General features: G+C 46.0%; 2 protein-coding genes across 3 annotated transcripts in view; both read left to right on the top strand.

Annotated features, from left to right (window-relative positions):
- The window catches only part of LOC122939182 (gastrula zinc finger protein XlCGF66.1-like), a 66,338-nt gene extending 55,509 nt beyond the window's left edge, over nt 1–10,829 (top strand). Inside the window, exon 6 of the mRNA XM_044295207.1 lies at nt 10,225–10,829. Within this exon, the coding sequence (XP_044151142.1) occupies nt 10,225–10,302 (78 nt within the window). The 3' untranslated portion in view covers nt 10,303–10,829. The remainder of the gene's footprint in view (nt 1–10,224) is intronic.
- Nucleotides 1–14,372, top strand: part of LOC122939174 (gastrula zinc finger protein XlCGF71.1-like) — a 172,672-nt gene that overhangs the window by 99,813 nt on the left and 58,487 nt on the right. The gene's annotated exons all lie outside the window — the stretch shown is intronic.

Below are 14,372 nucleotides of genomic sequence, written 5' to 3'. Positions count from 1 at the left end.
ATAATCAATGCGGGATTGCGACCGATGCGAGGATGAGATATGCGTGAAATCACGCTCTTCCCCATGCTGGTAGCGCCAGATATCGTGTAATCCGGAGATCTTAAGAGACTGCCTCAGATCGTCACGTAGGGCACCAGCATGTGAGAGGCAATCAATCGGAATATTGAAGTCTCCTCCCGTTATAATGGTGCCCTTTGCCACCTTTTGCGTTTTTTTACATAGTTTGTTGAAGAAAGACTTCTGTCTAGAATTCGGTGCATATACAGAGACAATGGTCTATGCCCTTCCTTCAAGAGAGCATATCAAAATAACATACCGACCCAGTATATCAGCTATACATTGATGTAGCAGAAAAGCCACTGATGCCTTAAATAAAAGTTCCAGCTTTACGTCTTTTAACGGCTGGGGAGTGGAAGATGTGAGGAAAGAGGCGGTGAGTGCGCCTGTGCTGATCTACCTCCAGCAAATGAGATTCCTGTATCAATGCCACATCGCATTTAGTGCGAATTAGATCAAGCCACAATTGAGATCCGCCTAAACTGGGAATTCAGTTATTAGAGTAGAACTTTAACTCGGCCATAAAGAGATATATGGAAAGCGTACATGCCTACTAGAGGCAACCCCTCGGAGATCATTAGTATACGAAGCCTTAGGCAGGCATCACTGGGTGTTATAGGTGGAGATGGGACACCATCAGTGTACAATAACCAGCATAAGTGAAAATTACAACCGTAACATACAACATAGGAAATATGTGAAAATACCGTTAGCATTCACATATGAAGAACAGACAAATTAGAGGGAGTCTGCTTAGAGGCAGTGAGGCCACCTCTGTTCCGAGAAAGCAGACTGTGTAGTAAGGGGGAAACTAACTAGCAGAGAGTTCTTACATATCTCGGCACCACGGGAAGTCAAGCTGGTTCCCACTCAGGGGGGACTTTGTCTAGTTTGTTCCTTTGAATGTGCCCAGAGACAGGGCCTTAAGGGAGTAGACCCCACCTGTTAAGAAGGACCGCTACATCTTGAGAGGAGTTGCAAGCGGTCAGCTGCACTTTAACATAAATTAGCAATTTAACTGGGAAACCCCATCTATATCGGATCTTCTGATCTCAAAGAATTCTGGTGAATTGAGCGTATTCCTTTCTTTTCACCAGCATGGCTGCGGACAGATCCGGGAAAACCGAGATATCTTTGTAAGAAGCCAATGGGGTTGGATCTAGGCGTAAAATTCTCAGGAACTTTTCTTTAACTTGATAAAAGTGGATGCGGGCTATAACATCGCGTGGGACTGAAGGATACAGCCCCTTGGGGGCTAGAATAAACCGGCAGAAATCTGAAATATATAACGTATCTGTTCCTCAAAGCACTTGGCAGGAGGTGATCTCGTCTTCCCCTTTAAAACCAGCTCCTATCTCCTTTAAATACTTAGGTATCAATATTAGTAGAAGTATCGCTGACTTATACCAATTACATTTCTTACCCCTTCTATCTAGACTAGACACAGACCTGAAAGACTGGGAAAACCTCCTCATATCCTGGTTTGGAAGAATAAATGCAATAAAGACGATATCACTACCAAAAACTTTATACATCCTTCAAGCACCGCCGATTCAGACTCCTAAACGGTTTTACACCCTTCTTAAGAAAAAGATAATGAGCTTTATCTGGGGGTCAAAACGCAGTAGAATCTCTTATGATACAATTATTAGACCCAGATCTAGAGGAGGCTTGGCCGTCCCGGACTTTCAGAAGTATCACATGTCGGTACATATTACCAAATTGTTGGAATGGACAGTTAAACCAAGCAGAAAATTATGGCTTGAACTAGAGAGAGAATCTCTTCCTTCTAATCCGCAAACACTTTTATGGAAGACCAGGGAAAACACTGCTAAACCTCCTCTATCCAAAACTAGAGATTTCTGAACCGCACTATCCCTGAAAGTTTGGCATAGGTTAAACAAACATATACGTTTTTGCCAACATACTGTGCAACCACTCCAATAGGCACACTGATCCCGTCTAAACTGAAATCAGTCAAGATGAAGATTATAGACACTGCAGAACTGTATAACTCCCCAATGAGGAACTCCTTCAGTGGAAATACATTTATCTCGAAACATGACTTAAATTTATACTTCCAAAATCTAAACTTTACAAGTAAAGAGTATGTACAGTTTAAAAGATGTATTTTGGCTTCGGAGGCCTACAACTACCTCTCTTTACCCATGACTGTCACGAACTATGGATCCGATCGCTCCGGATCCCACAGCTGTGACGTAGTGGTCTGTGACGGAGTCTGCGCACACACAGAGACCTCACGTGACCGGGGTATTACCACTCGGCTAACACCCCCCCACTACACTTCGGTAACTGCCACCACGTGGGTTCCCGGTCCACGAGCCGACTATCCGGGTCATTCACTATCACACAGATCAGTGGATGAACCGGATATCACTTACTGACCAACCGCAGTCAATCACCCCCAGCTACAATTCCTAAATGCAATTTAACTAACTACCTGGTAACGTCTCTTCAAAGGCAAGGTACGTTGTTCAGCAGCTTAGAATATGGAAGACTTGGCCACTTAGATTTTATAATCTTTAATAAGCGGTAAAAAGCAGTGCAGACAAGTCTAATGAAAATGACTATAAATCTACAGAATAATAATAACAATATAAATAATCACGACAGTTCAAATGAAAGGGAAAAAGATGAAAGAATACTTAGTTTCTCTGGAGGGTTTCAGATGGTCGTTCATATGTCCTTTTTGAATCCTTGCAAACCCCTTTTCAGTATGTATCAGGGGAGACCCTCAAAGTTCTTCTGATACAGGGATATGCCGTCAATGTCCAATTAAGTGTCTGGTGATGTTCCATGGGTCTCTCTCCTCTGTCCTTGTGCATGGATTTTTATGAACTCTCCCATGGGCAGGAGACTTACTCCTGTCAGCCAATGGCAGCAGAGGGACTGTGAAGCTTAGGGATTGGCCCCCAAGTGTTTTATGACCCCATCAAAGTTCAGTTCCTACAATGAGGATTATACTTAAGCTCATATCTCCCTGATACATCGGCATATTTTTATACAGAATACATATTTGCGATCCTTATTTATTTACCTACAGAATGAGACCACACACGGTAATGCTGGGACCTGTAGTTCTTCTACCACCCATAGGTCAGCTACAGAATCACATCCTCTAGTCATATTTGATACCCAATTAACCACAATACTCTGTAGAGCCTGGATCTGGTGTCAGAAAGGGCATAAGTTGATTCATAAATGAAATATGAAAGTGGACTGGTTTTATGCCCAGAGCTAATTAAGGGCTATTAGCTCTCCTCAAACCAGACCTGGAAATTAATGACGTCACGCTCCAGCCAGGCTTGACGCGAGCTGATCTTATCTTATAGGACAGGATGAGCTGGGCCTGGTATAGCCTTTATGACCTTTTATTGCTGGCCTTACAGAGTAGTGGTAATAAAAGTGTCCATCTATATCATAGGCGACCCAGGCTTCAGGAAGATGAGAGTTCACAGTTTTTTTTTACATATGCCAGAAGCATATAAGATGGCTACCCAGAGGAATTATGTATGTATGCCGGCACACCTCCCCCTTTTAAAAGGTTGCCTGGGGAAATGGCCACAAGCCTATTCCACAGCAACCCAGCCGTCTCCGGCCGATTCTCCCTGCCGCGACAACCCGTCGGCATTTCCATGTAAACTACCTTTTCTGTGCTGCACGGTGAAGTTGTACTGCTGCAAAATCAGGCTCCATCTCAGCAGTTTCGCATTGTCTCCTGCGAGACGTGCCAACCAGCTGAGGGGATTGTGATCAGTGATCACTGTGAAATTGCGTCCATACAGGTAGTGTTGTAGCTTTTGCAGGGACCACACAATAGCTAAACACTCCTTCTCTATTGTGGAGTAGCTGGTCTCCCTGGCCAGTAACTTACGGCTCAGGTATAGTACAGGATGCTCCTCCCCGGCCTGGTTCACCTGACTCAGGACTGCACCCAGACCAAAGGCGGAAGCATCCGTGTGGACCACAAACTTCCGAGTGAAATCTGGGGCCTGAAGCACAGGAGCACTGGCTAGTGCATCCTTCAGGGCCTGGAAGCCTTGCTCGCATTCCGGCGTCCATGACACCATCCTGGGCAGCTTCTTCTTGGTCAAGTCTGTCAGAGGCTTGGCCAGGGCGCTATAGTTCGGGATGAACTTCCTATAGTACCCGGCCGTTCCTAAGAAAGACATGACCTGCTTCTTGGTGAGAGGTGTTGGCCATCTCGTAATGGCTTTCACCTTCTCTATTTCAGGCCTCAGTGTGCCTCCTCCTACTCTGTGGCCTAAGTAAGTGACCTCATTCATGCCCAGCTGGCACTTGCTAGGCTTAACAGTTAGTCCAGCCGCAGCAAGTTTGTCCAGTACTTGCGACAGGTGCACCAGATGCTCCTTCCACGTGGGGCTATACACGGCAATGTCGTCTAAATAGGCGACAGCACATTCTTCTAGTCCTTCCAGCAAGTCATTCACAAGCCTTTGAAAGGTGGCTGGCGCATTCTTCATCCCAAACGGCATTACAGTAAATTCGTATAAGCCGAAAGGGGTGATGAAGGCCGACTTCTCCTGAGCCTCCGAGGTCAGGGGAATCTGCCAATACCCCCTGCTCAGGTCCATGATTGTCAGGTAGCTGGCTCCTGCCAACTTATCTAACAGTTCATCAATCCTGGGCATGGGGTAAGCATCCGAGGTTGTGATGGCATTCAGTTTCCGATAATCCACACAGAACCTGGTTGTCTGATCTTTCTTCGGGACCAGAACCACCGGTGAGGCCCAAGCGCTGTGGGATTTCTGAATGACCCCGAGCTGCTTCATCTCCTCGATCTCCCTCCTGAGGTCTGCCTGGACCTCCATTGAGATACGGTAGGCGGACTGCTTTGTGGGAGCATGTGTACCTGTGTCCACATGATGGACTGCAAGGTGTGTTCTCCCGGGTTTCCCTGTAAAAGTGTCACGGTGAGCCGTCAACACTTCTAAGAGCTGAGATCTCTGCTGGGACGAGAGTTGAGGGTTGAGGGTTAAGTCCACCTCCAACTCTCGAGTGTCAGCTAGCAGATCTAGTAGGGGGTCGGCCTCCTCCCTTTCCGGCAGGCTGCAAACGGCATAACATGTGGCGTTCTCTCGTGATGCTCCTTGAGCATGTTGACATGAAACGTCTTCTGTCTCCTACCTCCCTCTCCAAGGCCCACCACATAATTTACCTTACTCAGACATTTGACAATGGGGTACGGCCCTTCCCATGCAGCTTGCAGTTTGTTTTGCCGCATTGGCAGCAGGACATAGACCTTCTGCCCCTCCTGGTAGATTCTCTCTCGGGCAGTGTGGTTATACCACTGCTTCTGTTTGCTTTGGGCCTGCACCATATTCTCCTGTACTAGACCTACCAGCGACTCCATTTTGTCTCGGAACCTGAGGACATAGTCTACTACAGAGACTTCAGTTCCGGCAACCTTGCCTTCCCAAGACTCTCTGATTAGGTCTAGGGGACCTCTTACTCGTCGACCATACAGGAGTTCGAAGGGCGAAAACCCGGTTGACTCCTGGGGAACCTCTCTGTAGGCAAATAGCAGGTGAGGTAGATATCGTTCCCAGTCCTTCCCTTGCGCCTCCACAAACGTCTTCAGCATCTGCTTCAACGTCCCATTGAAGCGCTCACAGAGGCCGTTTGTTTGTGGGTGGTAAAGGCTGGCTACAATATGGTTCACCTGTATTTTCCTACAGAGCCCCTGCATTAGTTCAGACATGAACTGAGGTCCTTGGTCGCTGAGAAGCTCAGCTGGGAACCCCACTCTCGTGAAGATCCCCAGCAGGGCGTCTGCAACCTTGTCCGCCCTAATGGAGGATAATGCCACTGCTTCCGGGTAGCGCGTCGCGTAATCCACCAGGGTTAATATGAACCGTTTACCCGAACTGCTGGGGATGGCCAGTGGACCAATGATGTCCACGGCCACCCTCCTGAAGGGTTCATCAATTATTGGTAAGGGATTTAATGGAGCTCGGTGACGGTCTCCTGCTTTGCCAACTCGCTGACAGGTGTCGCAGGACCTGCAGTACTTGGCGACATCTGCCCCGAGGCCAGGCCAGAAAAAATTCTGCATCACCCGGGACTTTGTTTTGGTTATTCCCAGGTGACCAGCTAAGGGGATCTCATGAGCCACTTGCAGTAATTGTTCCCTGAACTGCACAGGTACAATGAGCTGCCTCTTGAGTGGCCCCACCCTACTGTCACTGTGGGAGATGTCCTCCTTATACAGTTTCCCATTGTCCCAACACACTCGGTATTTGTCTCCCTCAGTGGGAGGGCTGGCAGCTAACCCTCTTAGCTGCTCCAAGGTAGGGTCATCTCGCAGGGCCTGCTCAAAGGCGGCACTACAAGTCCCAGCCAGCTGTCCTGTGGCGAACAGGGACAGTGGCTGAGGCTCTGACGCGGTTAAGTCCACGGGGTCCGAACCGGTGGAAGGGGACACTTCCACTTGCTCTTCCCCAATGGAGCGTTCCGCTGCGGCTTTTGCAGCCCTGCGAGTGACAGGCAACACAGGCACAATAATGTCATCACATTTAACATTTGCACAACTTGAATCAGATAAACACATGTCCGCTACCTGCGTACATACACCCGCCATCCCCTCTACCTCTCCTGTCATAGGAGAACTGCTCCCACACACCCCACCTCCCGAGGTCCATCCCCAAGGTTATCTGATGTTACGCAAACATCCTTGCACAGTACCTCGGGATGTCCAGGGACCTCCATAGGGACGGGTGAGTCCTGTGTGCTTCCAGGGGGCACGTAGCACGAGACCAATCGTCCTAGGTCAGTGCCTAATAAAACATTTGTGGGGATCTCCGCAGAGACTCCCACCTCCCTTACTCCACTCCCAGCCCCCCAATCAAGGAAAACACGAGCTAGGGGAACATTAGGGCTCACCCCCCCAACTCCCGTGATGGTGAGGCTTTTGCCGGGAATAAGGTCTGCGTCATCCACTAGTTCAGGCCGAACTAGTGTGACTTTGGCTCCTGTATCGCGGAAGCCTGTGGTGCATCGGTTGCCCACAGTAACCGACTGTAGGTTGTCTGCGGTGTGTCTTGCAGCTCCATTCACTAACAGCACAGATAATGGGTTGCGGGCAAGCTTGCCAGGGGGTGCTGTCTTCTTCTCCGGGCACGAGTGGCTGAGGTGTCCTGGCTTGCCGCACGCATAGCACTTGCGCACGTCTGTCGGTGCTGGCTTGACTCCTTCAGGTCTTTGTGCAGGCCTGTGAAAGGGTCGCTGGACAGGAACCGACAAAGCTGGCCGGGAGGAAGACGCAGATGAAGAGGTTCCTCCCAGACGGGACAGAGTGTCTTTGAATGCCCGAGTGCTGGGCATGGCGACATATTCATCGGCTAGCTCGGCCGCCTCTCGCGCACTCTTCGGCTTGTGCTCACATACATATTTTTGCACATCTGTGGGGCAATTGGAGACAAACTGTTCTCAGACCATCAGATCCGCCAGGGACTGCTTGGTGTCCTCTGTGAGGGGATCAGACCACTGTTGGAAGGTGGTCTGCAACTTGCCCAGATGGTCCATAAAAGTATCTCCGGGCCCTCTCCGCAGGGACCGGAACCGTAAACGGTAAGTCTCTGGAGTCAGCTGGTACTTGACCAGAATAGCCTTTTTGATGACCGCGTAACTGGTACGCTCTGCTAATGGTAGTCCGACCAGGGCCTCCATAGCTTTGCCCTTCAGTGCGGACATTAGAAGTCCCGCCCACTGTGGCTCTGGCACCTGGTACTGCTGGCATGAGGTTTCAAAAGCATGCAGGAAAAGATCAATGTCACAGTTCTCAGACTCCATCACAGGCAGTTTTGGCTTGACCATCAGGGATGGGCCTGTGGATGTGGCATGCCGGTCGGACCCCTGAAGCTGTACTCGGGCCAGGTCCAGTTCATGCCTGCGGACAGCTTCCCGTTCTGCAGCCTCGCGCTCAGCCTCGCGCTCTGCAGCCTCGCGCTCAGCCTTGCGCTCTGCAGCCTCGAGCTCAGCCTTGCGCTCTGCCCGACGTGCCTCCAGCAGCCGAAAATATAAGTCCGGGTTACTGAGCATTAGTTGGTCCAGACGTCATAATTCACGGATTCGGACATTATTGCCAAATAAAAGATAGGACAGAAAACAAGAGAGAGGGGAGGGTACTGTCGTGAATTATTATTCTATCAAAACTAACGCACTGTGCTTCGTCTTCCAGAATTTTTCAATCCTTTAGTACAGAGTTATGGACATAACTTCATGCACTAATATTCTAAGCATACAGAATCCCGTAAGCTGCCACCAGAAAAATGTCACGAACTATGGATCCGATCGCTCCGGATCCCACAGCTGTGACGTAGTGGTCTGTGACGGAGTCTGCGCACACACAGAGACCTCACGTAACCGGGGTATTACCATTCGGCTAACACCCCCCACTACACTTCGGTAACTGCCACCACGTGGGTTCCCGGTCCACGAGCCGACTATCAGGGTCATTCACTATCACACAGATCAGTGGATGAACCGGATATCACTTACTGACCAACCGCAGTCAATCACCCCCAGCTACAATTCCTAAATGCAATTTAACTAACTACCTGGTAACGTCTCTTCAAAGGCAAGGTACGTTGTTCAGCAGCTTAGAATATGGAAGACTTGGCTATTTAGATTTTATAATCTTTAATAAGCGGTAAAAAGCAGTGCAGACAAGTCTAATGAAAATGACTATAAATCTACAGAATAATAATAACAATATAAATAATCACGACAGTTCAAATGAAAGGGAAAAAGATGAAAGAATACTTAGTTTCTCTGGAGGGTTTCAGATGGTCGTTCATATGTCCTTTTTGAATCCTTGCAAACCCCTTTTCAGTATGTATCAGGGGAGACCCTCAAAGTTCTTCTGATACAGGGATATGCCGTCAATGTCCAATTAAGTGTCTGGTGATGTTCCATGGGTCTCTCTCCTCTGTCCTTGTGCATGGATTTTTATGAACTCTGCCATGGGCAGGAGACTTACTCCTGTCAGCCAATGGCAGCAGAGTGACTGTGAAGCCTAGGGATTGGCCCCCAAGTGTTTTATGACCCCATCAAAGTTCAGTTCCTACAATGAGGATTATACTTAAGCCCGTATCTCCCTGATACATCGGCATATTGTTATACAGAATACATATTTGCGATCCTTATTTATTTACCTACAGAATGAGACCACACACGGTAATGCTGGGACCTGTAGTTCTCCTACCACCCATAGGTCAGCTACAGAATCACATCCTCTAGTCATATTTGATACCCAATTAACCACAATACTCTGTAGAGCCTGGATCTGGTGTCAGAAAGGGCATAAGTTGATTCATAAATGAAATATGAAAGTGGACTGGTTTTATGCCCAGAGCTAATTAAGGGCTATTAGCTCTCCTCAAACCAGACCTGGAAATTAATGACGTCACGCTCCAGCCAGGCTTGACAGCGAGCTGATCTTATCTTAAAGAACAGGATGAGCTGGGCCTGGTATAGCCTTTATGACCTTTTATTGCTGGCCTTACAGAGTAGTGGTAATAAAAGTGTCCATCTATATCATAGGCGACCCAGGCTTCAGGAAGATGAGAGTTCACAGTTTTTTTTACATATGCCAGAAGCATATAAGATGGCTACCCAGAGGAATTATGTATGTATGCCGGCACAATGACCACAATCCAAAAAAGCATAAATATTGTCTCTCCAGTCAAGAGACCGATCTCTACTATATATAATATAATAAATACCTCTGACTCGCCTCCTTCCTATCTCTCCAAATGGGCATCAGAGTTAGGGATCACTCTTAATGATACCGAAACGAAAGATATCATCCTAAATGCTAGATCGAAGTCAGTACCCTCAAAAATACAGGAGATGCATTTTAAACTGGTGTCACGATGGTACAGAACCCCGGTATTATTACATCGTATGTTCTCAGATGTGTCCCCCTTGTGCTGGAGATGTGAGGAAAAATGGTTGACCTGCAAGTGCATGAAGGTGTTTTGGAGGAATATCTCTGCTATTCTGGGTCACATTTTTGACACCCGAGTTGAGATTCTTCTTTAGTGTATTTGACTGCCACTCCTCGAACATAAAACATCCCCTCGCACTGCATATCCTTAATTCTGCCAAACCTTTAATCCCTAGATTGTGAAAGAGAAAACACCCCCTTCAATTCCAGAGTGGCTAAAGAAAATGCACACACTGCACAACTTTGAGAAGTGAAGACTATTGAGAGAAGATAAGTTACACCACTACCATACAACATGGGATCTTTGGAACTCATTTGTTAAAAGTGACTTCATCTTAAACCTACTTTGATTAACTCCAGATATTAAGTCTGTATACCGATGAGTCAAGCTCACATTTTGAGCCCTGATAGCCCCCCCAGCCTTAATTTCTCTTACCCTCCCCCAGTTATCTATGTTTTATACATTAAAGGGCACGCGGCATACACATGGTTACAATAATCATATAAGCTGAAGTATAGATCGCTCTATGATCTTATTTTCAAAGTCTCGAGTTTGTTAATAAAGACTTGGGTCCTTACTAGCTTGATAATAAAGAGTATCTCAAGATTTCATATTTCTGTAATTTGATAATACAATTGTGTGAATAATTACCTTTTATATACTAAGCATAACTATTATTGTTGAGTATATTATAATTTTAATTTCAGGTCTTGAGTTTATTAATAAAGACTACGGTCCTTACCGGTTTGATCATAAAGAGTTTCTCTGTCATTTGCTAACACAATAATGTGACCTTATTATATACTATGCATGATTTTTAATGCTCTGTATATTACATTGTATATTTTTCTTTATGTATACATTGAAATTAGAATATATACGGATATAAATATCCTGTATGGCTGTTTCATATAAAAAAATTTTTTTAATAAAAACAAAATCTTACGAGAAGACATACCTACTTCAGAGTACTTCTTAAAAACCTACCTAAACTGCAATACTCTATGGTTGGTATTAGAGGGGTCAATGCTACCACTGCATAAATTGGCGCAGACGGTTTGGAAAGAGGCTAAATCACTGGCCAAGTTTACAGAGGTTGTAACTCAGTCCATGCCAAGTTTGCAGGGGGTGATGGGAGCAGACAATGGAAATCGGCGGCAGTTACAACCCTTGGTGATATCTATGATCAAGGAATTATAATGACATTTGAGACTTTGGCACAAAAGTACAACATACCACGTACCCATTACTTCTCATACGGGCAACTTAGAGCTGCAATACAGAGTAAATTTCCACATAACAGCACCAGAGTTTCCAAATTCTCACTTGTAGGAGTTGTCAGAACCCAGGGTCCCAGAGGCTTAGTATCGGCGATCTACTAGTACTTAGTACAAGCAAAGATCAGTGCAAATCCCCTCCCAGTAATAGAGAAATGGAAAAGAAGGATCCCCACACTCACAGATGAATCCATAATGACTTTATTGGAATCACATTGACAAGTATCACCTGCAATCAATAACAAAATAATCCAATTATATATCATTCATCAGACATATCTCCCACCAGCTAGGATGTATAGAATGGGCAGAGTGTCCGCGGTGCGGGGAGCTGGAGGCCGACTTCTGGCCCGTGATTTGGAGCTGCACCCAGATAGTTATGTTTTGGAGGGAGGTGACTGATCTGCTTTCCTCTTTACTGCCGCTTTCGGGTACCCTGCACTCCTGAGGTCTGCCCGTTAGGAATACTGAATGAAGATAATTGGGAACACTATATGACAATATTCCTGAGGGAATCCCTGCTTATGGCACGTAAATGCATTGCTCTGAGATGGTTCAGCCCCAATACACCGAACTTGACCATCTGGAAATTACAGATAAATCAGATCCTTCCATATGTAGCACTAGGGTACAAACATCGCAACAAACCACTAACGTTTGATAGAGTTTGGGGCCTGTGGTGTGGGGCAGCACAAACTATGTATGTAACCTCGCCACAAGCCATGTCAGCAGCTCGAGGAAGCGGGGCTCATTCGGTTTAATGGGGACACCTGTACATATTGAAATTCACTATATGTTAATTGAAGAAATAGGGTGTGTAACATTGCAATGGCTGGTTAGAGAAATTGTTTAGACGGTTGCTGTATTTTTTCTTTACAGTCTTTTCTGTATCAAGAGAATTGGGCCACATAGGTCTTTTGATTTCTATATCTATACTGTATTCGGCAACAAAAGTATATGATGCTGTTGTCTTTCCAATTCTGTTAATAAAACAGTTTAAAAAAAAATATGCCATGAATTTCCATATTTTTTCTTGCTATCATTTATAGCGAGAAGACTCAGCTTTGTTGTAAAAATATTGCATGTACAGTCGTGGCCAAAAGTTTTGAGAATGACACAAATATTAGTTTTCACAGAGTTTGCTGCTAAACTGCTTTTAGGTCTTTGTCTCAGTTGTTTCTGTAAAGTAGTGAAATATAATTACTCGCACTTCATACGTTTCAGAGGCTTTTATCGACAATTACATGACATTTATGCGGAGTCAGTATTTGCAGTGTCGGCCCTTCTTTTTCAGGACCTCTGCAATCCGACTGCGCATGCTCTCAATCAGCTTCTGGGCCAATTCCTGACTGATACAACCCATTCTTTCATAATCACTTCTTGAAGTTTGTCAGAATTAGTGGGTTTTTGTTTGTCCACCCGCCTCTTGAGGATTGACCACAAGTTCTCAATGGGATTAAGATCTGGGGAGTTTCCAGGCCATGGACCCAAAATGGCAACGTTTTGGTCTCCGAGCCACTTAGTTGTCACTTTTGCCTTATGGCGCGGTGCTCCATCGTGCTGGAAAATGCATTGTTCTTCACCAAACTGTTGTTGGATGGTTGGAAGAAGTTGCTGTTGGAGGGTGTTTTGGTGCCATTCTTTATTCATGGCTGTGTTTTGGGGCAGAATTGTGAGTGAGCCCACTCCCTTGGATGAGAAGCAACCCCACACATGAATGGTCTCAGGATGCTTTACTGTTGGCATGACACAGGACTGATGGCAGCGCTCACCTTTTCTTCTCTCGACAAGCCTTTTTCCTGATGCCCCAAACAATCGGAAAGAGGCTTCATCGGAGAATATGACTTTGCCCCAGTCCTCAGCAGTCCATTCACCATATTTTCTGCAGAAGATCAATCTGTCCCTGATATTTTTTTGGGAGAGAAGTGGCTTCTTTGCTGCCCTTCTTGACACCAGGCCATCTTCCAAAAGTCTTCGCCTCACTGTGCGTGCAGATGCGCTCACACCTGCCTGCTGCCGTTCCTGAGCAAGCGCTGCACTGGTGGCACTCTGATCCCGCAGCTGCTTCCTCTTTAGGAGACGATCCTGGCGCTTGCTGGACTTTCTTGGACGCCCTGAAGCCTTCTTAACAAGAATTGAACCTCTTTCCTTGAAGTTCTTGATGATCCTATAAATTGTTGATTGAGGTGCAATCTTAGTAGCCACAATATCCTTGCCTGTGAAGCCATTTTTATGCAACGCAATGATGTCTGCACGCGTTTCTTTGCAGGTCACCATGGTTAACAATGGAAGAACAATGATTTCAAGCATCACCCTCCTTTTATCAGGTCAAGTCTGCCATGTTAACCCAATCAGCCTGACATAATGATCTCCAGCCTTGTGCTCGTCAACATTCTCACCTGAGTTAACAAGACGATTACTGAAATGATCTCAGCAGGTCCTTTACTGACAGCAATGAAATGCAGTGGAAAGGTTTTTGGGGGATTAAGTTAATTTTCATGGCAAAGAAGGACTATGCAATTCATCTGATCACTCTTCATAACATTCTGGAGTAGATGCAAATTGCTATTATAAAAACTTAAGCAGCAACTTTTCCAATTTCCAATATTTATGTAATTCTCAAAACTTTTGGCCACAACTGTATATTGAAGCAGAAATTAAAAGAAAATATCAGTATATTCAGAAGTGTAGTTACTGCTGTTATAATTGTAGATCTTAAAGGGGTTGTGCAAGAATGAGGGGGTTTGGCAAACTCCCCCACTTTACTGGATCTGTAAAGGGAAGATTACTTACCTGCTTCCTGGTGCTGGCTCTCCGCTTCTTCTCTTCCAAGCCTGCAATGCCCGGCTGGGCTCATCTGGTTTACATTGTCACAGCCGACACTGGCCGCGGCAAAGACTGGATCCACTTGTGTCATGTGACTATTTGCCATGACGTAAGGGAAACTGGTAACCGTGATCACCCATGAATTATATAATATACATATTGGAATATATTATTATTTATTTTTACCAAACTGGGACATCTGTGGAACATCAATCCTTCT

Source organism: Bufo gargarizans, chromosome 5 (genome assembly GCF_014858855.1).
Source record: "Bufo gargarizans isolate SCDJY-AF-19 chromosome 5, ASM1485885v1, whole genome shotgun sequence".
Lineage (NCBI taxonomy): Eukaryota > Metazoa > Chordata > Amphibia > Anura > Bufonidae > Bufo > Bufo gargarizans.
Note: the sequence above shows the minus strand (reverse complement) of the source record. Positions and strands in the feature narration are given on the sequence as shown.